General features: G+C 44.7%; 1 protein-coding gene across 1 annotated transcript in view; it reads right to left on the reverse strand.

The window, feature by feature from the left end:
* The window catches only part of BCR (BCR activator of RhoGEF and GTPase), a 94,742-nt gene that overhangs the window by 42,809 nt on the left and 26,164 nt on the right, over positions 1–25,769 (reverse strand). The window contains exon 2 of the mRNA XM_039725853.1: positions 4,971–5,155. Within this exon, the coding sequence (XP_039581787.1) occupies positions 4,971–5,155 (185 nt within the window). The remainder of the gene's footprint in view (positions 1–4,970; positions 5,156–25,769) is intronic.

Consider the following 25,769-nt stretch of genomic DNA (forward strand, 5'->3'; position numbering starts at 1 on the left):
TCCTCGTTTCCTGGGGCAGTGGAATGAGCTTTACTTTTCCACTGCCTGCCCTGCCCCTCCCTGCCCCATGCACATCCCTGAGCCTGCCTCTGCTGGGAGCATCCTCAAAAGCCTTTCCTATTTCTCCTCTCCTCATAAGAGGAGCAGCCCCAGGATGGCAGTGAGTGAGGCTTGCCCTTCTCCCAGCCTTCTTCAGCCTCCAAGCTGCAAGTTACCCACTCTGAACTCCTGGCAGTAGCTCTTCTCTTCTGAAGGGTGTCAGGCACTGATTTTCCAGCTGTCCACACACCTTCCTGTGGCCTAAGAATACTGTACCAAGCTCTCCCTCTGTCCTCCTCTAACTTAATCCAGGTATTTTCTCTGCTCTTCACCCTCACTGTATGGGAAAGACAGACACACACTCTCTCTCTTTCTGGGAGTGAATTATCACTATTTTCTACCAACAGTCTGACACCTTCTGAAGCTACCAGCACTGTCTTATTTGGCAAACATTTGGGCTGACATTTTCCAAGAGAGGTTTCCAGAATTTCTGTAAAGTTCAATCATAACAGTTCAGCTGTTACAGAAAGGAAGGTTTGGGAAAATTAAATCTCTTCTCAAGTTAAATAAACAAACATCTTAAGCATTAGTGGAACCTATTTCTCCTTTTTCCATTGTCCCTGCAGGCTTGCTTCAGAGCAAAGTTTGGCAAAAGCACTGGTTTTATGGCAGGACATGCATCAGCAGCCCAGCCTTGGATTCTAGAAGAGCCAAAAGAAATGGAGCAAGTTGGGTCAGACTCTACAAACATTGGCTAAGGCCTCCTTTCCACACAAATGACAAGTCTGCTGCTGAGATCCACACTACAAACAGCTCTGCTGCTTGTCCCTCTCTGGGTCGCAGACAAAACCACTGCCAGTGCAGCCTTGTCCTCCTCCTTGGGCAGCAGTGGGCAGGGAACAGGGCAATGGGAGTACCCCAGTGTGGCTGCAGTGGCACAGGCTGGAGGCAGAGCAGGCAGCACCTCCTCATCTGCTCAGGAGACTCAGGTGGTAGGAGGGAGCAGAAAACACTGCCCAGTGCAAAGTGTAAACACCACAAACCTCTGGAAGTCAGCTGCAAGCCTCAGTTCTTGGAACAGATGTGCTGGGAGTTGGTCACCTACACACTGAGGGAACAGCAGGAAGCTCCTTCACAAGAATGAAGGTTTCCCTTCATTCATTCTCTTCTAGCAAGAGACACTGCTTTTGGCACTCTGCACTTTCTCTGTGGTGGCTGGACAGAGCAGGTGAACCCTGATGGTGAACCCAAGCATGGGCTATAGATGCTCTAGGGGGTGGAAGGACTCAGTCAAACGCCTGGCAGAAAAATACAAAGCCCAGAGCAAGCCCATAAAATAAGTCAAAGCAAAATGCCCTCAATATTCAGATAGCAAAAATGCAGTTCCCAAGAGGTCCCATGGATGAGGCAGATAAACATCACAGCAGAAAGCTGCAATGCCTGTGTGATAAGTGAATTACTTAGATTTATATTTATTAAAAATATTTTAAATATTGTTTGCTACATTTTCCACTTTCTGGGTGTCTGACTGAAGTGCAGTTAACTCTTGGTAGCAAAGTGAAATGAAAGGAATTTTACTTTAATGTGAAGAAAGCTGTGTTAAAAGTCAGAACCCAGTTTTGCATCCCACATTAAGCACTCAAAATTAGCAGATGCTTCTCCCATAACCTGTTTGCCCTGATACCTGTGGTTAGTGAACATACCATCCTCTTATCTCACAGGAACACTGCAAGGACAATTCAGACCTGTGTGGCATTCCAGCTGTACCTGGACTTAATGGAAATGAGTATTTTTGTACCCAGACCAGAGTTTGCAGTGTCCTGTAAAAGGTGCAGCTCTGGAGATGAAATATGGAATCCAGTGAGCACCATTCACTGTATCCACTGCACAGTGCAGGATCCCACAGGAAAGATGGGACAATTGAGTAATTCAAAGCTATCATAATGATTCAATGACTTTAGAACCTTAATGCTTTGCCATGATGTATGTAGTGCTGCTGCATGCAGTTCACTTCACTTCCAGATTCTGGCCATAAAATAATCTTAAATTTTCAGAAGTAACTGCAGGCACCTCAGTTAAAAGTCAAAGGGCAAAAAGACAACTTTAAAAGCAAGCACATCTAAACAAAACATGTTTTCTGCTAATCAAGTTTAGTACAAAAGAGAATGGAAGAGACATGTCTTGGTATTTCTGGTCCAACACATGTTATGTGCTTGGCTCAGCAGTGTTTGACACAACTTTGTTACTGATGTCTTTTCCACTACAGCTGAAAAGATAGCTCAGCAAAAGCCATCTCACAGCTCACGATGACGGAAAGCTTAACTTGCTTGGGAAATACCTGGATATAAATTAGTCTCTGCCTGCTTGTCATGGACTGTCCAGGGACTGTCATCTGTGGACTGATTACAGACAGGATGAAGTGAAGCAGCTGAGGTTCATGATTAGAAGTCCAGTCTGTATCAGGACACCTCTTTCTTTTGGAAGCCATGAAACATCTTTTTATTGTCAGAGAAAATAAAGCAGCAATTAATGTTAAAAATTATTTTTGAAGACAGCCTTCAAGCATTATTAAAGCAACTTTTAAATTAACTACTGATAAATGCTTATGAGGCAACATTCAAACAAATAAAGAAAAAGATTCAGTATTAGGCAGTGTCTCTTCCAGGCCTCCAGTCACAGGCACTGTCATAACTGGTTCTTTGAAGATAACTCTCAGCCATGTGTAGTCACATGTTTTTTCCTTCACCATGAGAAACATAACCTGAAAAGCTCAAGTTAATATTAAAATGGTTTTGGAGCTTTTTGAATTTACTAATGTTAATTTCTTCACTCAAAAGCCTCTTACATATCACAAGAATTCTCATCTTGAGAGATAAGAAAGGATCTCAAAATGAACACACTAAAGCATAAGCAGCTAACTGGATTCTACACTTTACAGTCAAATGAAATTAACCAAACACCAACAATATATCTTCTCAATAATGCTTTAAGAGATCTTGACAATGAATTTTATAGATGAGAAAGAACAAGGACACTGTATCAGGAAGGATTCTTAGCCTAGAATTCATCCTAGGAGAAGTAAGCATATCTGTGACAGTAACCAACAGACAGCAGGAGGATGTGTGCGATGATGGTTTGTGGCACTTGCCTTTTGATGCAAGATAAATAAAACTGCCTGATAATGGTGCTGGTGTTGATTTACACGCACACTGATATCTTTAAAATATCCATGATTATCTTCCATGATATCTTAATTAACAGGAAAGAACAACATAAAGGCAACACATAAGTTAAAACACTTGGATGAGAGATTTCAAAGTGTCATTTACAATGTGGGAAGTCAAGATTGTTTGGCACATTTTCTTTGAAGTGCTGTAGGAAGGAAGTGACAGTTGTCTTTGTGCTATTGAACATTTTTATCAATGATTAGGGGAATCCAAAAGTTTGAAAATGACAAAAATATTCAGGAAAACAGCAACTTGGGACTCAAGTGCTCTGCAATCTATCGCAAAAGGATTAAAAGAAACAAAAGTCAAAGAGATGAATCCAAGCTGCAATGAAGACATTTTGGACTGTGAAGACAGCAGAGCCAAGAGTTCTTTACCAAGGCATGCAGATGACCCACTACCAAGAACACTGTAAAACCAAAACCAGAAATTTTCCTGAAGTTCCAAGCTATAGCCATGCTACTGAACCTGAAGTAAAATCAAAGCAAGGTAGATGGAAGGGCCATGTTTAAACCACAGGCAAGGCAGCCATTCTGTATTTTTTAGCTATGATAATTGATTATATAGACAGTTATATAGTGAACAGTGAAATCCATTACAAGGAGTGGCCATCTCCCACCCAAAGTCACCATTTCACTTTTAATTCTTTTTATTCCATTTTCACAGAGTGAAGGAAATAGATCTTCCAGATGCTTGATCAAAACCCTTAACCTACCTGAAAACAACTTTTATTCTCCTTTTGAAAGGCAATGACAACTCACATGCAGAGACATATGAATGTGTTTCATTCCACAGCCTCCTTTCCAAAATACCTGCTATTTAGAAACCCTCTCAACGGCAATTAGTCACCAATTCTCTCCACTAAAATGCACAAAGGGCTCAAAAATCACATACTCAACATTGAGCCCTGAAGTTCAGGCCTAGCATCAGCTAAAATGTACAACGCACCAGACCAGGCAGTGCTGTATCATGTTGGGTGATATGGTTGTGTTTGAGGGTGCCAGGAGGAGGGAAGAGACATGAATCTTGACTTCATGTTTCAGAAGGCTGATTTATTATATTATGATATATAGTATATTAAAATGGTATACTAAAAAGTATACTAAAAGAATTAGAGAGAAAAGATTTCATCAGAAGGCTAGAAAGGACAGGAAAGGAATGAATGACATCAAAAGCTCCTGAGTCCGAGCCAGCTGACTGTGATTGCCCATTAATTAGAAACAACCAACATGCACCAATCACAGCTGCACCTGTTGCATTCCACAGCAGCAGATAATTATTGTTTACATTTCTTTTCTGAGGCTTCTCAGCTAGAATAAGACAAAAATCCTAGCACAGGACTTTCCTACAGTATCATGTCTCCAGGGTGATGCCCCACAGCACCGGCTGACAGGAGAACAAAGATAACAAAAGCTCCTGACTCCCAGAGTCCGAGCCAGCTGACTGTGATTGCCCATTAATTAGAAACAACCAACATGCACCAATCACAGCTGCACCTGTTGCATTCCACAGCAGCAGATAATTATTGTTTACATTTCTTTTCTGAGGCTTCTCAGCTAGAATAAGACAAAAATCCTAGCACAGGACTTTCATACAGTATCATGTCTCCAGGGTGATGCCCCACAGCACCGGCAGTCCCCGTCTGTGCCCCACTGAGCCCCTGGCAATGCTGTGCTGGGAGCAGGGAGGCAGGGAAGGACTCACGGATTTGGTGGATTCCAGGGAGCCCGAGGACAGCGTGTCGCGGCTGCCGCGGCTCTTGGAGCTGAGGTGGGGCGAGGAGGACGGCGAGTCGTCGATGTAGGGCATCATGTCATGGTGCCGCCGCTGCTCCTCGGCGCGGTCAGCATCGTACGCGTAGCCCGGAGGGGTCCCCCCGAACGGGGCATCTGCAAAACACAACACAGGCCCTGCTCAGCCTGCACAGCCACGCACGGCCCCACAGCTCCTGGGGACACCCAAAGTCAAAACCCAACTCACCAGGAAACCCAAAGTCAAAACCCAACTCATCGGGAAACCCAAAGTCAAACACACATCATGGCGTTCATGTTGTCACCAGAAGTTCATTTCACTCATTCTAAGTCCTAAAAGGCAAAGTCCTTTCTTGTGTTAGTTGTCATTTAATTACAGCTTTTTCCTTCACATCTTCCTTCAAAAGCATTAGCATCAAAATAAATGTTTTTGCCTGCTCCATGAAGTTACCAGTCTGGGTTTAGGAAGCTACTGGGTAACAGACTCTGGGTTTTCTGCCAATCAAGAGCAGATGATGCCCCTGCCAGTTTGGGTAAGATTGGTAATACATAACTCAGGGGAGAACCGTAACTCCCTCCATACCTCTCAGCAACAAGAAGAGTAGGAAAGAAAGGTCCTACATGTCAAATGAACCAACCTACTGACAAAAATAAAATCCTAAAAGGTCCTCTTCTGTTGACTGCCCCTCCTATTTTGAGCTTAACCCCTCAAACAAATAAACAAACCACCACACCTTTCCTTTCTGTACATCCCATCTCCCCTGCCCCAAAAGCCCTAAAACAACACATCCAAAACACAAGCAGAAAAGGATGGTGGTATGAGGAGTCAAGCTAACCATTACTGCATGAGACAGCAATGAAAAATGAGTAGCAAAATTGGTTATGGCATCTTTAGTTGCAGTGTACAGACACTGCTCCTGCAAAAATCTGTAACAAGGACACACACTGAGCAGCTCCTTCTGCCATAAGTTAAAAAGCTTTTCATCTCTCTGCATAAAGAAATATTCACAGAGGAGCCAAATTTGGTGTCTACACAGTGACACTGCACCACAACCTCCATGGCCTGTGAAGCACTTTCACCTGCCGAGGGCCAGCAGTGTCCTGTGTGTGACAGTAACAGCCATGCACAGCCCACTGCCCACAGAATGGCAGAGCTGCTCCTCCTCTTTCAGCTACAAGTCACAGAATGCCACCCTTCTCCCCAAACTGAAAAATAACCCCAAGGAGATAGGCTAGATCTGCCTTTACAGAAGCCAGTGAGCCTTATGGAAGACAAAGCCATCAAAAAAGGAAAAACTTGAACACAAGCAGAAGCGATTTCTTGTTTTCACAAATATCCAGGTTCTGCTAAAATAATAAGCAGCTGCTGCCAAGCATACTAATAATCCTGTTATACATCACTAAGGCAGGGTGGAGGAGTAACATTTTCAAGCCCACTTTCCTCCCTCACAGTAAACTCAGTTAAAGCATGACTCATTTCAGTAAAAGATGTGAACTTTATGTGGAACAGAATAAAACTTGATCTATGTGGCTTTTTCAGGAGGGAGAGCTGGTCTGGGAATTTACACAAACAATATACTGAAAACCCAACAATAAACTCACTGTAGATGTGAGCCTCTGTCTCAGCTTGTACCAAATGCCACCCAGCTAAGCAACAGCCTGGTACAAGGCCTGGAGGCTGCTGAAGGACTGTGGCAATATTATTTTAACAAACTCAGTGAGTTTTATGTCACCCACCTGCTTGAGTGATCACCTTGTGCTCAAGCTCTCCGAGTTCCTCAAAAGACTTGTTAGACTGTTCACAATCACAGCAACAAGAGGGAAGGTGGTATCTGTTCTCTGGAAGGAACTTTGGTCTAGATGTTAGAGGTCTGCAGAGCCCACAGCCATTCAGAAAACACCATATAAGTTGATTTGCTAAACAGCAGCTTGAATGGGAATTGCTGAAAACAGGAACTTTCTAACCCAAGAGACCTGTGATACATCACTGACAAATGAACACGGGTGCTATCCAAGGAGGAGCACCAGTGCTGGGCACTTCTGCTGGCCTCAAGCCCACTCAATGAAGAGCTCCTTCTTCCTGCAGAAGTTTCTTCCAACTGTTCTTATCCAAACCATTTCTCCACACTCCTGCAGTAACAAGACCAAGTCACTGTGTGAAAAATTAAAGCAGGAATATTTTTTTCACTCCCAGTGCTCACTCTCAAAATGAATAGTTTGCTCCACTTTTGTTAGTGGGGGAGTAAACGCAGACTAAAATACATTAGCAGAAAGGCTTGCAGTGAATAACAGTATTTCCACTTTCCTCACTTTTTCCAGCTAAAAAAGAGCTTCACACTTCTACCTCCCATAACGTATTCTGTCTCCTACTGCACAGGAAAACCTTCACCTGAAACTGGAGGAAACACCAGGTGGAGGATCAGCTCAGAGGGATATTTATTCCAGCTTTGCAACAAGATTCAGTCTACCTTTGAATCACTTTGTGTTTCCCTATCCATAAAAAAGAAAATAAGTAATCTCACAAATCTATCAGTGTCACAGACTGCTATGAGATCTGTTCATAAAGCCCCACACAGAATTTAAAACTTTATTTCTGTATCCTCCAGGGATTCTTCACACATTGAAAAGCTTAGAAGTACTTATAATCCTTCTTCTTTCTATTACTGCTGAATGCAGCACTGAAATCTACCTATGGAGATTTAATTATCTCAAAGGCAGAAAGACCTTCTTGCTTTTATTTGCCATTTTTTCCCAAAAAAGCAAAGTACTGCCATAGCCAGATCCACTGTGCAAGCCTGAGCACCAGGAACAGAGGTAGCCTTGTGTCTCTGTGATGAAAGAGCCCGCTGTTGCCAGGGAAACTGGGTTATTCACATCTCCTCAGCCCAGCACAATGCTCCAGGCTGCTCAGCCTCCACCTGGGAGCAAAGGACCAAGCAAAGAGATCAGAGCCAGGAGCTCTCCTGCTCTGACACCCGCAGCTGCTCCAGGTGCTGCCAGCTCGGTGCAAGGAGACAGCACACGGGCTCCAACAGGAGCACTTGGCTTCTGAGCCAGGGTCTCTGCTAAGGTGAGCATTAGGAGGGTTCTTACTCTCATTTTAGGGCCAGCCAGGCTCAGAGTTTCTATCAATAACTTTGCCATCAAGGCCAGAGGAAGATGAACCACAGCAACAACAGATAACTGCTGACAGGAAAAGGGGCAGGCAGACGAGGCTGATGGCTCCAACACAGCGTGCTGAGAGCCCCAGGGAGACACCGAGGACACGGCCCCACGTGTGCTCTGCTTCTCACCACCAGGCACAGCCCTTCCTCCTCCTCTTTGGGTGACCTGAAAGAGATCTTATCCCACAGAGAAGAGCAGCAGCTGTGACTTACAGAAATGAGCCCTCTGAGCACACAACAGGAGCTGTTTCTACCCCTGGCCCTCTGACATTCTCTCACTGTACCACTCTCCTGCACCAGCACAATGGGCTGTGAACCACCTGGGGCTACAAAGCTCATCATTAAATCACCCATTCTGCAAAAAACCATTCAAGCATTTACTTCCACCTTTGCTTCTGACATCAACAGCCTGGCCTTGCTTTGCTTCAGCTTACATGAGTCTGTTCTAGCATTTCCCTCCCCAGTTACTGCTTCCATCCTCTCATCTTGTTTTTCATCTCTGTCCCATTTTATTTTCTTTTGTTTTACTCAAATATAATATTCCTTTCCTTTGTGACCTTGTGCCTCCCCTCTTCTAAACTGCATCCCTCCCTCACTGCTTCAAATTTCACCTGGCTGGGGGGTAAGGAAGAATCTAACAAATGTACAGTTGCAAATTCACTGGCACTCACACAGCAACACTGCTCCCTTGCCCTGTTGCCTACACCCTTCCTGCTGGGTGCCACATTCATTCTTTGGAAATATGAAATCATAGACCTAATGTGAAAGCAGGAAGGGTAAAAGAAATTAACTTCTAAGTAAAAAGAAAGATTATCTGCATCTAATCCACAGCCACACAATGGTTCAAATGCACGTGTCATACTTTCACAGCAGCACAACATCCATAGCTGCTTGAGAGGCTTAGCAGCAGCATGCAGAGAAGATTCCAAGCGAGCTGTGCTCCAGCTAATCCTGCTAAAAGAGCAGTGAAGCCACAGCAGCTCAGACCTGCCTGCCTAAGTAAATACCTAGAATCCTGGAGGGGGAAGGGAGCTGTACATCCTGCCAAAGCCCCACATCACTGTGGCTTCTTTGTGAATGGCACCACGGCTAGCACAAGTTTGCAATGTCTACACTCACTCCAAAAACATCCCCACAGCTGCAGAGCAGAACGGAGCTAAGGCAGTTTGCACCCTTGTGTTTCTGTGCCAGGGAATGTGTGAGGCCATGGTTTGACAATGCATTGTCTTGGCAGCAATAGGGTTTTAGGTTTCCCCCACCAAGCCATAAACCACTTCACTGCCCTTTCCCCTCTTATCCCCTTAGTTCTGCAGCCCCACAGATGCCTGTGGTCCAGATAAAGAACTCAGCCAGCTCAAAGAAAAATATCTTTGACGCTTCCCTTCTAAGCTGGATCAGCTCTGTGATCTAGTTCATGGCTCAGAAATCCAAACTGGAAGGATACACACACAGTAGACATGGGGTGGGTACACTTAAAGGCTTCTACTGCAACTGAAGAACACATTAGCAAAACACTGCTTCATTTTCCTTCGGGCTGAAGCTCAGTCAGTTCCTGGGATTTACACGTGGCTGCTTTAGGGATAAGTTACCAGAATGCAACACCCCTTCTATTTTTGTTTTTCCTTTGTAACCTTTAAGTTACTAATGAGCCTTCCAACCTCAGCTCCAGCTTTTGCATATCACTGTTTACTTGGTGATAAACAATACAGAAACATGTCACTTTATTTCTTAGTGCTGGCCAGGCTACTTGGAGAAGGATCAGGGATTCAGGCCCAGTGCTGAGCACACGTCCAAGTACATCAGTGTGGATGGGCTGTGAATGCAGTTGCCTGGGGAATACAGCACCATTCTCTAAAAGATATAATAACTAAGCTATGGAAAGCTAAACATCTTGCTTATTTCTTTGACATATCCTGAATCATCATCTCCAAACCCAGGAGACAGCACACCCAATATGTACCATTTCACACAAAACTGAGATCCACAAATTATAATTATGGTGTTTACCTGTACCAGGAGCCTGTCCCCCAGGACACAAAGATCAAATTGAAAAGAAAAAGAACAAATATGTTTGCCATGTCAAATCCCTACAAATTTATTTTTCTTGTATGGATGAAGAAAAGGCTCTGCTAGGATGCTAAACAGATTCAAAACAAACTATCTTCTTCATCCTTTCTATCTCTTCTCTACATAAAGTTTGTACACCTACATGTAGGAATGTTCAGTGAACCCTGAAGCCCCCGCTCATGTACAAAACCAATTCATTTAGCAACAAAAAGTCCCATTAATTTGTAAACTCATTCTTCAGTACAAGGTAAAATCAAAGACAAAACCATCCCAGGTTAGCTCCAAGCCTGCCTATGGCCTCAGAACACGTTGCTCCTTTAGGAACATGAAGTGAAGCCAGCTATCAGTGCTGACAGACCCTTACCAGGCACCCCATCACTGAAAATGTCCAGGGGATGATCCCTCACACCCCTCACACTGAACAAGCTGACTGGGAGCAAGGGCTGCAGTGAAACACAACACAGCTCACCCAGGAAAGAGCCATCAGCTCAAACCCAGGGCTAAACAAGCAGCTTCACCCAGGCTGCACTGTCCCTTCTGCAGGGGACATGAAAGCCTCTCCAGGGAACAGAACAAAAGGGAAACAGCACCCCAGGAAGGGAGGTTGCTAAATACATTGCTGGACACTAGAATGACAACTGCAGCTTATGCAGCATGCAGAAAAGGAGTTTGTGAATCCAAAATTTCAGCAGATTTTCCCACAATCACCAACATCCATTCCAGGATTGCATCCTCTGCTCTCTCATTCCAGTAAATCACCTCTCAACCATGGGGAGAGGCTGCAGGAGCAAGACCTGTCACATGTGAATTTTACACAAAGCTTCGATGTCTGCTAAGGAGGGTGAGACTCATATGTGAGTCAAGTGTATGTACAGATTGCAAACTGCATCTTATTTTTGAGATGGAAAGAGGAGAAAGCAATGTACCTTGCATATGGAAGCAGCAAGACAGCTGGTGGTTCTCTCCACCCTCCCTCCCCCGGGGGGATCCCAGGCCAGGGATGTTAACCAGCCTCCAAGAAACTCCTGTCTCTACCACAGATGAGCTTTATCCCCATAGCAGACAGCGCCTTTAAGTCTTTAGGAGATGAATTAACTGCAGTCCACTTTTAATCTTTTAGGTGTGTCAAACCCAGATCATTAAACATCTAAAAAAGAAGATCAGAGTTCTTTAATCTGCCCATATATTCCATGAAGAGTTCATGTAGAGACTAGAGGACAGGTCTGATCTGTTTGCAGCAGTCTGTTTCTAAAACATGTTGCATTTGCTCTCATTGGTGTATTTGTGGGGACAGATTAAACATCCATGCAGATCTAATGCCCATGCAGAGAGGTTCCATGATCCACCCACTATGTGAAAGCTGGGACTACTGAGGCCATTCTCCACCTCAGGGAAACCTAAGGCATCCTCCCACAGGACAGAAGCAGCTGCTCACTACAGCTACTGAGAGTGATTAGAAAAATCCAGGAAGCTAACCTGATTATCCTGCAGAGTCCAGACACGACTGCTCTGGAGCATGCAAATTCCAAGGATCCCCCTTCCCTGCTGCTCATCTTGCCAACTGCAGTCAGCAGCCCCGGAGTGCTGCACAGTGAGGAATCACACACACCTCACACCCAGCCTGGCCTGCACCAAGTGCACAGCACAGCAGCAGCAGAGGTGCAAATTCCCATCTCTCCAAGACATCTGACACTTAGAGCAGTTTCAATCCAGCTGAAATACTGGGAGGGAGGCACAACCAGTGCACACCACAAACCAGCCAGGGGAGTCCAACTGATAACAAGTTGTGATTAGAACAGATGTTTAGATGTGGCCTTTCAAATACAGGGTGTCTCCACAGCCATTTGTAAATTCTAGGATATACTACAAGCAGTGGGGTGTGACTAACATCAGGAGACAAAGTTACACCCATTGCCACTGCAGAAGGCAAGACTTGAGCCTGTCTCTGACAGCTGACAGTGCCTGCATGTCCCATGTATGTCCCAGTGGCTGCTGCACATCATTCCAGGCACTTACAAGGTTTAATGGCCCCACTTAGAGCCCCAAACAGCAAACACACACATACATGAACAAGGGATGTGCCCAGCATGACTGGCTGCAAATATCTTGCCAATAGGTAAAGACAGATTTGGTCAAGGCTGAATTTCAAAGGTACCACCCAGTCAAGGAAGAGAGCCCAAATACCCCCAGTGCAGGCCAGGGCCCGAAGCAGTGAAACTCCTGTTACCTCTTTTCTTTTTTCACTGTTCCTCCTGTTTACCACTGAGTGATAATGGCAAACATCACACCTCATAACACGGATGAACACCTCAGGTTTCTGCCTTAGAGAGAGCAGAAAATTAATCTCTTTCCTTACAGCATCTATGCCTTTGCATTCCTCTCCTGCTCTATGTTTTCTCAGGCAAGTTGGGAAGGTTTCCATGTTCAGTTCATACTGGCAGTCAGGCCACTGGATGTCCTTGGCAAAGGAAACCCCGAAGCTCACTGGAACACCTCTGCAGTTTTCTTTTCCACTCCTTGCTCAGGATTGTGCACCAAGTTTAGCTGTCCCCATTTACTGCAAGTCTAACAGGCAGAAAGCAAATTTGAGGCCTGCTTGCTCACATGTAGAGACTTTTCAGCACAGAGATACATGGACAGGCAGCTACACTCAGAAGTACGTGTGGCTTTGTGCCAAAGGCACCAGGAGCTTTAGCATTGACTAGATCAGAGGTGCAAACTGACTGAAAAAGTTTCCTTGAGAAATAAGGTAAAAAACACCAAGAGCAAAACCAAACAAGTAAACAATCATGAGCCATGCACTGCTGTAAGGAGAAGAACCTGGAAGTCGAAAGTATTTCCAACAAAAGCAGGGCCTTCACTATGAGGGCTAAAGTTTTGGGATTCAAGCAGTTCCCCCTGTGGAGGTTCCTGTCCATGTCCACTCACTGTCCCCTAAATCACATTTGCAGGGACCATGGCAGACCACAGCAGGAGCTGGCTAAGCTAAAAATAACTGTAAAGAGTGTTATTTGATAAGCCAGAGCAGTTCCTGTTCCATTCCACTGATCCTCTCCACACAAGGCAGCAGCCTGAGAACACAGAGGTGGGATGCAGCAAACCTGACTGCTCAGGTCAGCACTACTGCTGTGCTCAAACCACAGCCTTCAAGTCAGTTCTAAAAAAGCCATCAGCAACAAAGCCCAAGTGGAAACTGCATGTATTGACTGCATTGGAGGGCTGCTGCTCTCATTCCCAGGTGGCTCTGTCATCTGCCAGGTGAATGGAAGAAAATTCCAACCATGACCACATATTATTTACTATTTTCTCTTCACAGCTGCCTCAGACTTTTGCAGTCACTTTAAACATTTGGCAACAGGAATCTCCAGAGAAGGAGATTATAAAATTAACTGAACCAAAATGGAGCAATTCTCACCCCATGATCTCTTAAAACCCCTCCCCATGTCTATATACACCTTTTCCTGTATTTAACTAGAGCAGACCAACAGTCCTGGCATGTGGAGAGGAAAGGGCCTGTTCAAACAAGAGCTGAACTGAACTGACAGTTCTCTGAGGAGGGAAGGGAGGGTCAGCCCTAGGCAGTGGGGGGTATTAAATTCTATTTAAAAGAAACAGTAAAATGTCTGATAAGAACACTGTTGTTTTTCCAGATCTTCAACCTCTTTCAGGGTGAGTTGCTTTGGCTTTATTTTTGTGCAATATTGTTTTGTTTTCTCACTAATGCATCTGGGACACTAAGAAGCCAATAAAGGTAGCTCCCTCTTCCTGTTTACACTGTAAATCTACCCATTGACATCTTACTTGTAACACTGTGAAAAATAAGTATTGATTTACTATCTTGGCCTAGAAAAAGCAGCCCAAGCTGAATGCCTTGCTAGGCAGATGGTTCTGCCTACACCACTGACAACCCCTTCTGAACACAGCTGCTGCCCAAGCTCAGTGCCTTCCTGTCATCTGGCTGCAGAAGAAAAAACACTTCTGTGTCATTCATAATCACAGCAAGGTACTTATAGGAACTTCTTCTATTAAAGATGCTGAAGGTGGAACACAGCTGCCTACCAGCATTAGTAAACACCATCTTCTCCCCACCTCTTTCCCCTTGAAACCACTAGGTTAAGGTGAAGGTCAAGGTCTGCTCTGGGTTAGGAAGTTCTCAGCTGACATACCACACCACCTTTTTCACAAACTGTGCTTCTGTGTGGAACCTGCTTTTAGAAGTAGAAGTCCTCCTCCAATTATTATGAAGAATAAATTTAGAAAAACACAATTCAAGAACAAGCAGCACAGTGGTGCCAGAGTTCTCTGAGAAGCTGAAAAGCAGATGAGAGAGAAGACCTCTCAGTCTGAGCTCGTGGTGTACTTCATCAGACACCAACAATGCTGGTTTACACTTCAGCATCACTGACTGATTCATTGCTCTTCAGATTTTATTAAAACATGGGATAAGAGGGAGCTTATTTTGGTAACACAGATGTGTTACACCACCACTTCATTAAGCCCTGCCATCCCACAGCATGAGTGAGCCAACAAGGGATTCTGAAGACATGCCAAGGGGAAGCACTAAAACACCAATGAATTCCAGCCAAAGGAAAACAGGACCACATCAGCCCCAACTGAGACAAAACAACCTGTGCAGATGATGGTGCCCCCAAGAGCTTTGTTCTATACCCAGACTTGTACACACCAAGCTCCTGCTCAGACAGCAGCTCCCAAAGCAGACTGAGTGTTCTCATGCCCAGCAAGTCCCAAAGCAGTTTCACTCAGTAACTTTGCACCAAGGCCAAGAACTGAGCTCTTGCAGCTCCCCAGTACTTGGAGGGGAGCTGTGGATATGCAGGGATCACAGAGCCAGGCAGGATCAGAGCCTGCCTGCCTGAACAGCTCACACACACACACATTCCTCAAGGGCACCCAGAAGCTGCAATTCAGCTCAGCTGGTGCAGGAGAGGGCAAAGCAGGAGAAGGACTTACCTGTGAAACCAGCTCTGTCCAGTGCAGGCCCCAGAGCAGCCTCTGCACTATTGCTGTACTGCAGGTGATGGAGCCAAGGATTGCCCACAGCCAGGACTCACCCCAGGCAAGTCACAAAATAAACAGAGTTCCAGGGGAGTGTGCCTCCACACCCCACACCCCTGCACAAGAGCTCTTCCCCTTGAGGTGGAAAAAGCTTGTTAAGGAAACACTCTGTGTCCAGAGTGAAAAACCACAAAACATACACCAAGTGTCTGCACATAAACACACACACATTTACATATACACCCCAGAGAAGAGGAATGATCAGCTGTCCCAGCTATCTGGGAGCAGATTTGGTCTGCCAAAACACAGGCTGAACCCAAGCAATCCACAGCAGACTCCTACTGAGCAGTCTGCACAGCAGGGTAAGATTTTAAAAGATTAAGCAGTGCAGCATGGACAGTCACATACAGAGCAGACACGGCCAATGATGATGCTTGCTGCTGTTAACGCTTTCATTCCCAAATTCCACTGCTTAATAAAAACAGGTGAGGAGTCTGAGCAGCTATTCCAGAGCATAACAGAAGCCAGAGGCAGAGAATTTTCACAGGAGCTAGTTTAAAGAAAGAAAACTTTAAAACCAATACCACAGCAAAAGAAATGCTTTTTCCATATGGCTTTGGAATTACTTTCTCCTTTTATTTCCAGTGACACACCCCTCCCAAAAGAGCCAGACAACTATCCTTCAAGCTGAAGCACTGAAATTCCAGAAGGAGTGATAATCACAGTGGTCTGACACTGGCACTTAAGACCTGCTTCTGATTTCAAGCCTGAAAAAAAAAAATCAATTATTTACCAGAATTACGACCTACTTAGCAGATAATAGCCTGGGATCTCCTCCCTCCCCCCTTTACAAGCAACATTTTGCTAGAGAACAAAGCATTAGAAGGGAAAGTGTGTGGGAGTAGCAGGAGCAGGGGCTGCTGTCAGGGGCTCCCAAGCCCCAGTGTGCCCACATCCCTGCCCGGGCAGCTCCCAGGGGGCAGCTGGGGATGGAAGCAGCTCCCTTGTGCCAGGGACCCCCGAGCCCTTTGCTTGGCTGAGTGCTGCAGGGAGCTGGCAGTGCCTGTGCTAACCCTGGCTGTGACACGTTCTGCATGAACTGACACTGCAATCAGTGTTTTGAGAGGAGAACAGTTCTACAAACACAGAAACACAAAGAGAAGGTCTGTGGAGGGCAGCCTAGATCCAAAATCTTGAAGACACTGAGCTTCCAAAAGCCCTTTATGTCAGGCAAGAGATAAGAGAACTTGGTGCCAAAATGCATTACAAGTACACATATGGTCCTGGCACCTTAACCAGACACCCTGAAAGAATACAAACCTAAATGGCTCTTTGGCCTCATTGAATTCAAGTTAACAGAGGTGGGATGTAGAAATTCACAGCAGCTTGTATTGCAGTGGAAGGTACTTTAACCCCACCTACCCCCAAGGAACTGATTTAGAAATTCTGTCAACCTGAACTCCTTAAATAGTCCAGAGACATGTCCGGAAGCAAACAAAAATCTTAGATGGGATAAACTGCTTACTAAAAGGGGATCAATCACTTGTCAACAGAAGAAATCCTCACAGTTATGCTCCCCTGTCACAGGGAGAGGATCCAGGCCATGGTTTTTGACCTGACTGGACCATTTTGAAAGGGAAAAAGATTAGCCAGGCCCAGCTACTTGCTCTGAACTGAGTAAATGGTGTGTACAGTTAATGCTTGTGCCAGTAGGGGAGCACACGCCCAGAAGGATGGCTGCACTCCTCCATGCAGCACAGCTGCCTCAAATCTTCATTCCTTTTAAAGGAAATGTATTTATTTATTTTCATCTCTTGCCTTTCATCTCGTGTTTGCAGACAGTCAAATATTTTGAGTGAAAACTTCAGCAAAAAGCCTAACCATCTTTAAATGGAACACACGTACAACCAGAAGCAAGTAAAACACAACAGGGGAAAAGAAAGGAACACTTGTACATCAGCACTATATTTAGACACTGCTTTACTGGGACTGTTACAGAAACTTGGAAGACGTGTTGTGTTGATGCTTGGTCCAGCCCTAAAAAGCTTCAAGCAATTTGCCACAGCCCTGAAATAGAAGTTCTGACGTTTCAGACTGCAAGCTGCACAGAGCAGATACTGTTCAACAGCACAGCCACTGTTTTCTACAAAACCTCTGCACACCACTACGTTTCCTGCATTAATGCTTCCTTTCATTTTCTGCAGCAATTTTAAACAACAACTACACTGTCTGACAGACTCACACACTTTGATAGGTTTGAAATACTGAAGAATTAATAGGATTAGACAGGATTCCTGTCAATATTACTACAGCAGAAAATAAAAACACTACTTCTAAGTTACTACATGAGACTAGCCGGCCAATTATTTCAAGCACAGCATCCACTCACATAAAGTGGAAAGTTTGATCCTCCCCCAAGAACAGGGTTTGACAGATAGTCCCCAGAAAAATAAACCTTAACCTGGGGATTTGTTTTACTTCCTCGGAGTGGGGGCATGCCCCAGTCCAGATTTTATATAGCTCATAAAATGCACTTACCCAGCACAGGGGGCACATATTTAACTACAAAAGCTGTATGTGGCAATGGAAACCCCGTTCAGGACATCACTACCATAAAACAACAATCACCACCTTCAAGGGGCTCCTTTTCTGTCCCAAATTTTAACTTCTTCTAAACAAAAACCATTAAAAATAAAAAAGAAGGAATTGCATCTTGGGAATGTAAGTCAAAATGGGGAATTTCTGGGACCACACTGGTACCTCACAAGGCCAAGTAACTCATGAAAATAAGACTTAGACTCAAGCAATTTGAGCAAATTTTAGCCTAGATCCTCGACCAAGAAGCTTTCAATCAAATGAGTGTGGACTATAAAACCAGCAGGTGTTAAAGATGCCACAGAGAATGACATCAAGTTGTAATGGAAGAAACACAGTTCACACAAAAGAGATGACAAATATCCTCAGGCACTTTCTTCCTGTTAATAATCACAACCGTTTAAGTTGTTAGTTTCACATCAGCAGCCCAGGGCTTGGGGACCACAAGTGGCTACACACAGCAGGAGCTGCAGGAAGTGAAACAAGCCTCAGTGTCTCTTCTGTCCTAAAATAAAAATGGGCTGGACCTCAGCACTTTATAAAGGCAAAGCTGTCTTCGAACAGCAGCCTGGTAGAGATGAAAGACGATGGAATGACTTCATTTTTGTTTAAGGGTTTGTTTTTAACAGATGGGAACAAGAAGAGAAACAAAACAAGCATAACTCACTCCATTTGCGTATTACTCCTGAACGCAACAGCTCAGAAAAAAATGTAAAGTTTCATAATCACCTGCACTGCCCATCCATTGATGAATCTAAACACAAAGTTTTCATGAAGCTGAAGGCCAAACTCAGTGAGCAAGGTGAGAACTTCCCAGGTAAAGCCAGCATACCCTTGTGCCCAGCCACTACCTCTCAAAGGTTAAAGCCCTCAATGCTCAGTTTTATGCCATGTTCTATGTATCTGTGAGCAGATGGGTCTCCTGCCTTTGGTCACTACATCCCTCTTCAGCAGGAGCACAAGGACCCACCCTCTGCCCAGCTCTGTGCAAGGCAGCTCTCCAGCCCCTATGATCAGCACCTGATGCTGACAAATAGGAGGGGAACAAGAAGAGCAAAACTAAAAAGCACAGATGAGCCTTATCAGAGAGTGGCACTACAATGGCCTGGACATCACATAACCTGCATGTCAACCACAGGACCTGTGTCCTCAGCCACTGTCCCCATTCTCCATAGTCGTGGCAGGACCTTCAACTGCCAGGTCCCACTTCCCAAGCCTGGAGATTTAGTCTGGGACTAAACCTGAAGTTACCCTGAACTCATGCACACTGCTCTCCTCAGAGAGGTACAAAAGGTCGTGGGAGCAAAGGCAGTGAGTGTCTCAGGACCTGAAATGCTCACACAAGGGACTATTTCAATTGAATACCACAAAGTATCCCTGCTGCTGTTGAGTCCTGCTTGGGAGGATTTGAGCCTAACAAGTGATCCCTCCTTTCAGGGCTGCCTCCCTCTCCTCCCAGGGAAGGATGAGCACTGCCTGATAGATCCCTAGCAAGAGCAGCCACTATTCCCCTCCTGTAACTGCTTCTTGGAAACCAACATCCCCATGGGACCTGGCAAAAAGCCAAGGGTGAAATGGAAAATTTAGTAACAGTGGGATCTGCAGTGCAACACTCACAGCACACAGACTTTTCTAAAGGGATTGCTGGCTATCAGCCACTCTCAGAGGGGGCTCTGTACACGAGGCTGGCCATGGTCCTAGCAGGAGGATGGCACAGACAGGAGGCAACACAGCCACAACAGCCCAGCTCACCAGGGATGAAGGGCAGTGCAGTTACTGCAGCAGGAGGGCCTTGTCAGATGCAGAATTAACTCTACACCTACCAACAGTGCACCTGATGGGGCTCAACCCCAGAGCAGCCCTTGAAACAGGAGCTCAGGCCCCACTGCCACACTGCAGGGCAGGCAAATGGCACGGGTGGAGCTCGCTGAGAGCAGCAGGCCTTGGCATCCCCAGCACAGCCTCACAGGGGCACGAGGGATCAGTGCTGTTCCTCACCAGGTGTGGCAGCCAAGCAGCAGACACCACTGTGGAAGCACAGGCAATGCCATCCCGTAACTGGGAATGTGGAGAGATGGGCACCAGCTGGCATTAGGCTGGCTTGTGCCTTCCGAGCAGCAGGCCTTGGCATCCCCAGCAGTCTCACAGGGGCACGAGGGATCAGTGCTGTTCCTCACCAGGTGTGGCAGCCAAGCAGCAGACACCACTGTGGAAGCACAGGCAATGCCATCCCGTAACTGGGAATGTGGAGAGATGGGCACCAGCTGGCATTAGGCTGGCTTGTGCCTTCGGAAAACAGGGTTTAAAATCCACTCCTCAGCTAAACCTGGAATGACCATACTGCCAAATGAACTTCCCCCAGATGTACAACTTCTTATTCAAACTCAAACTCACCTTTCAGGTGAGTGAACAGTCTGAATAAGAACAGTCCAGGATTAAAATATCCCTCTCCCCTAGTAACAGTATTTTCTCTCTAATCTGCCCTCTAGAGATGACAAGTTTGCCTCTCCTCACTGCTTCTCTCTGAACAGAATATAGAGCTTTTTCTTGCCTTCCAAAAAGCTGGGACTCCTCTTGCTTGGCCCACAAGGTTGCAAAAGGCTGGAAACGTTTTTGGATGTGAATATTCCTCTTTCTCTAGCCTTGTTTTACAAAAATGCTGGGAAGAATGTTACACCCCACTGCTGCACAGAGGCCTGGCTCCCAGCACAGCAGGTTGCCCTATGCAGCTTGGTAAGAAACTTGGAAGGAGAGACTTTCAGTGAAGATCCCACCTCCTTGGAATTCTGTTAATAATCTGCTTTTCCTACTGAATGCTGTCCATACATTACAGAAATCCTAAGAATGCCAGTGTGGGTTGTGCTCTACATCTGGAGGCCTAGGCCATAAAACTTCAGGCACCACTCAGTGAGCTCAGCTCTGTGGTTTAGTGCCCAGCCTCAAAACACCACATTCCCATTTTGAACCTACCAAAACCAGCTCGATTAATAGGCCCAAAAGCTGTGTATAAAATATATATTATTTAAGGGAAGCAAGGAGGAGGAGAAGACATGAATAGAAGCTTTGATGTCAGGAGTTACTCCCTATCTATTTGTTGGATAATTTAAATCTCTCTCTCTCCACTGTCCATGGTTACTGAGTTTGGTAAAAGGGAAGGAGGAAACCACTTTGGACAACCCTTCTGCTAGTTTCTTTAAATGGCAACAACAGGTCTAGTCAAACCTATTTCCCTGTTCCCAGTCCTTCCCTCTGTTCTCATGCCAGGTACAAGGAGCATTATACCAATGGCAACCAATGCCAAAAGCTCTTCCATTCTTTAACCAGCAGAGCCCACGAGCCTGGTCCTACAGGGCAAGGCTCTCAATCAGGGATGAAAAGAGCTTGAACATGCAAAAAGAAATTGTATTTCTGGGGATGTCATTCCTTGCAAGAAATGGAGCACAGACATCCTACAGTACTGTCCAGAAGAAATGGGAGAAAACACTGAAGAAAAAGTATTAAATAGAAGTTCAAAGCCAGTTGCTCCAAACAACTTTCTTCTGCACAAGCAAACAAATCCCAGCAATTTCTGAATGTTCCCTCAGTATTCCATTCAAATGCTCAGGAATTCCTGGCTACAGAGCTTTTTTTACCCCATTAAAGAAATTGAAACCTTTTTCTCCCTTACCTGGGAACACATTCAATGTCACCTTTGTAATAGATTCTACATGCACATAAGTTAATGCCTCTCCTGGCAGTGGCTAATAAATGATCCTGGTAACATCAGAATTATAGCAAAATTCCACCACAAAGGATAAAACTAATTTACAGGGAAACAGCTTTATGCTGAGCTAGAGCTGCAATTCAGGAGGACTAAATCCTAATTTAGGTACACTTCTGTCTGCAAGGCTAGGAACAAAAATCTCAGCAGAGGAGACACAGAGGGCTAGAAGAGCTGGTGACAAACAGAGAATTCAATCCAAAAAGACCGGATGGCAAAGAGAAGGTGGATTCTCTGAGAATGACAGCTGGAGAAGAGAAGTCCTGGCATGCAGCAAATCCAAGGCAGACACTTTCCACGCCTCCAGGACTGCTGGAAATTAGAAGTATTCCAGTAACTTAAATTCAATTGCTTATAACATCACAGCTCTCTGAGTGCAATTAGACTGCTCTGGAAACTGGCAAAAAATATCCCTACTTCCAGTATCACCTGGGCAGCTCATTTTTCATGAGACTGGCACCATGAACTCGTACTTCTCTGCATCTCGCAGATGCACAAAGCCTGACTGAAAAAAAAGGAGTCAGTGATTCACAGCAATCACTGGAAAGGTATCTAGGAAACTCTTCTGCAAGGTTTGACAGCATGGCACCATGGTTACTAAGACAATACATGGCACAAAATCCTGCTCTATATCAAATCCCTTTGGGTCCAACCATCTGGGACAGCAATTCCTTCCAGGTAATAGGGAAAAGCCAATATATGCTTTTTAAACAACAGCCCAAGTTCTTCCATTGCTTTTTAACTTTCTAACATGAATAGATGTGCTGAATATACCATTTTATTCACGTAGGGAAAAGCCAATATATTTTAGAAATGTAGCTTTTTAAACAACAGCCCAAGTTCTTCCATTGCTTTTTAACTTTCTAACATGAATAGATGTGCTGAATATACCATTTTATTCATCACTTTAAGGACATTTTACAGAAAGACAACAGGTGAGATCAGGGTCTTTTGTTCTGCAGGTGAACAGTTTGACTCTAGGAAGAGCCAGATTAGCATCCAGCAATGCCTTGACTTTCTCCATTTTTAACCTGAGATAATAGCTACCTACACTCAGAACTGTAAAATAAAAGCTAGAAAACCGTCTATTTGCAGGTTTTTGGGCAGAAGTCACTTCCTACAGGTAACTAACTCTTCTTAGGCTTCTCACTTGCACTTTTCATAGCAGGGAGGGTTTGGGAAGTGAATCAGGATAACCTATACAGTTAAGGGCCGAATTATTCAATTGCAAAGAAGAGAAATTCCAAAGCATCACTCAGGAACAGCTTTTTGAGACAAGGAAAACTACACAGGTTTAAGTTACTATAGAAACAAGCAACACACACTGTCATACACAACAGAAGAATTTAAGAATTACATAAACCCAGGACCCCCAAAATCTTGCATATTATCCCCTTCAAGGGACTATTCTGCAGTCAAACTCTTCTGGATGCAGCACTTTCCTCCTCTTTTACCTGCTCTACTACCAATCCTTTAGTCAAAGCTTCTGCCAGGGCATGGAGAAAAATCTTCCTCAGTCTCAAATTCATGATGTTTCCAGTTTTTACCCCTCTGCATCCCCCTGATGGATGCCAGTCCCAGCAGCTGGTCCTCAGACAAGCTTACACAATAACTGACTTGACATCTTCTTGAACATTTCTGTATTATTATTTTGAGAGCTTACAGGTAGGAAGGTCATTGTATAAGGGCATGCCTCCCACCCAACCTGCAGTTCTCCTGAAATCATGCCCTGGAATACAGCATCACATCTGCTGGCACAGCACTGACGTGTGAGGAAGGTTAACAAAGACTGAGCTCCTGTACATATCCTGCACCACCCCTCTGCTCACACCTGCAGTCCCTGCTCTTCCTTGAGCTGAAACCTGCTGTACATGCTTCTCCAGAATGTAACTTCAAAAACCAAATAAAAATGAATCTGTGGGATGCTGCTCTGACCTGCAGCACACATAACCAGACTGCTCTGGGGGCTCTGCAGTTACAGTGGGAAAGCAGCTGGGCATTGCCACACCTGAGCAGGCCACAAATGGAGCTTCAGCCACTTGGCACCAATCCCAGTTATTCAGTATCTTTTTTTTTTTTGTTTGCTTGTTTTCTCCAATCCATCATCCCCTTTAAGTCAAATTCTGGGTTTTCCTGTTGTTAGGAATGGGATTCAGTGCCTCAGCCTGGCTTCCTCTAGGACACATGGGGAGGAGAGATAAGCTCTCCCTTTCAGTCAGTGCTGACCACAGATAAGCAGAGGGGCTTTATTATTTTCCACCTGGCTCTACAAGCAGGACACAAGAAAGGATAATCTGAAAACCTGACAGGTTGAGGAGTGGAAGAAGCAAATGCTTCTTCGGCAAGTTTAAGCTTGCTAACAAGGTTTAAGCAGCAGGGCACATTATTTTAGGCTCAGGAAGTAACCAAATCTTATAATTCTGCAGGAAAGAAAATCAGTTCTCCTCCCTAGGAAAACTGAGGGTGAATAGCTGATGTGGACAACCATTCTTTGGAGAGCAACACTTACTGGCAAAGCTTTTCAAACCAGCCTTTTGCCACATTAACTCCCTTTAACACAAAGGAATTTGAAGACTACAGTCTAACAGATGAGGAAGCTTTGTGATCTCATCCTCTGCAGGGAGGCAGAGGTAGCAGCATCACCTAAAGAGTATCAAAGGGATGACTGAGCAAAAAAGAAAAGGTGGGGAACATTTAAAATATACTGTAGTTCTAGTACTTCAACAAATGTCAGGAAGGAAGCCAAAATCCTGCCTTTTATTTTGTCCCAAAATACAATAGTATGATTTAAGAAGGGTGAGTGAAAACTTACTTGGTGCCCCTTAACTGCGCATGCTGCTGCCCACAGGCAAAGAAAATGTACTCCAAACATCATGGCACTGTAAAGCCTGGACTTCTCACCACCTCAAGCTATAACAGAACAGATGCACTTTTAATGCCCCTGTCACCCTGCCCATCCTCACAGATAATGTTTGTCCCCTGGAATAAAAGAAGACAGCATTTGGAGAAATCCAGAAGCAGATTAAGCAAATTCCTAAACCCATTTCAACAACTGTGCTTCTCATTTATGCTCATGTGCTGCATTCTCCAGTGCTTTTAAGCTGTTGCCACATTCCTAAAGACAGCTATCAGCATGGCAATTGCCATTACAAATCTGGAGTTCCATCTTTACACTCAACATGAAATAAGGTCACAGAAATGAGATGCAGGAAAACAAGCCTGTACTACCAAACACTTGGAAACTCTCAGTCAAACAGCTGAGACAATGTTTCTGCACTCCAATAACGTGCTCTGTTCATCAAAATGCTGCCCAGCACTTTCAGTGGATTTTCTCTATGCTTCCCCTTCCAGGCTGGTTTGTTCTGCTGAGTCCTGTGTGAATGCTTGTCAGCCTTCATCTTCAGCAGACAGTCTGCACCTCAGAGACATTTCTGAACTGAGGTGATCCCTAACATAATGCACTGAAATATTTACTACTGTGGGCTTAAAAATGTACATGTCTGGTGCCTCCCTCAGAGACTGTTTTTATCCCCCAATGAAAAGTCTGAGATAGCTGTGGGCCAGGACCAAGAAATAGGAAAGAAATTGTTACCAAAAAAAAGATTCTTATAATTCAATTGAGAAAGTTCTTTTCACTGAAGCTACTGGGACTATAGTTCAGAACATTTGGTCAGAAGAAACACTAAAAAGTCAAATATTCCAGCGTTTTGAAGCACATGTTACTTGAGACAAGGAAGTAATTTGCAGAATAATCCAAATTACAACAAAAAAAAACCACTGCCCCAGAAACACAAAGCAAGATGCCCTCAGTATATACAAGCACAGCTAAGATCTGCAGATCCTTTGACCTACTGCAATTCTTTAAAATGTTTATGTAAAAAAAAAAAGCCCAGAAAAACACTTAGATAAGCAAATCCAAATATTTTGTTTAATCAATGGCTCCTAACAGCGTACTACAAGACTGCCTGTCAATTTAGGAAAAACATACAGCATTTTATTTGAAATAGCAAGAAGAAACAGTCATAATTAAAACAAACAGTTAAGTGCCCTTCAGCGAGGAAAAGGAGTAACCCTGGGGCAATGACTGGGGCAAGTCATTGAGCAGGGGCTCAGATCTGACAAGGCACACATTGAGCTCAGGAGCTGCACC

This window comes from Passer montanus, unplaced genomic scaffold (assembly GCF_014805655.1).
Source record: "Passer montanus isolate IOZ18808 unplaced genomic scaffold, ASM1480565v1 scaffold57, whole genome shotgun sequence".
NCBI classification, from domain to species: domain Eukaryota; kingdom Metazoa; phylum Chordata; class Aves; order Passeriformes; family Passeridae; genus Passer; species Passer montanus.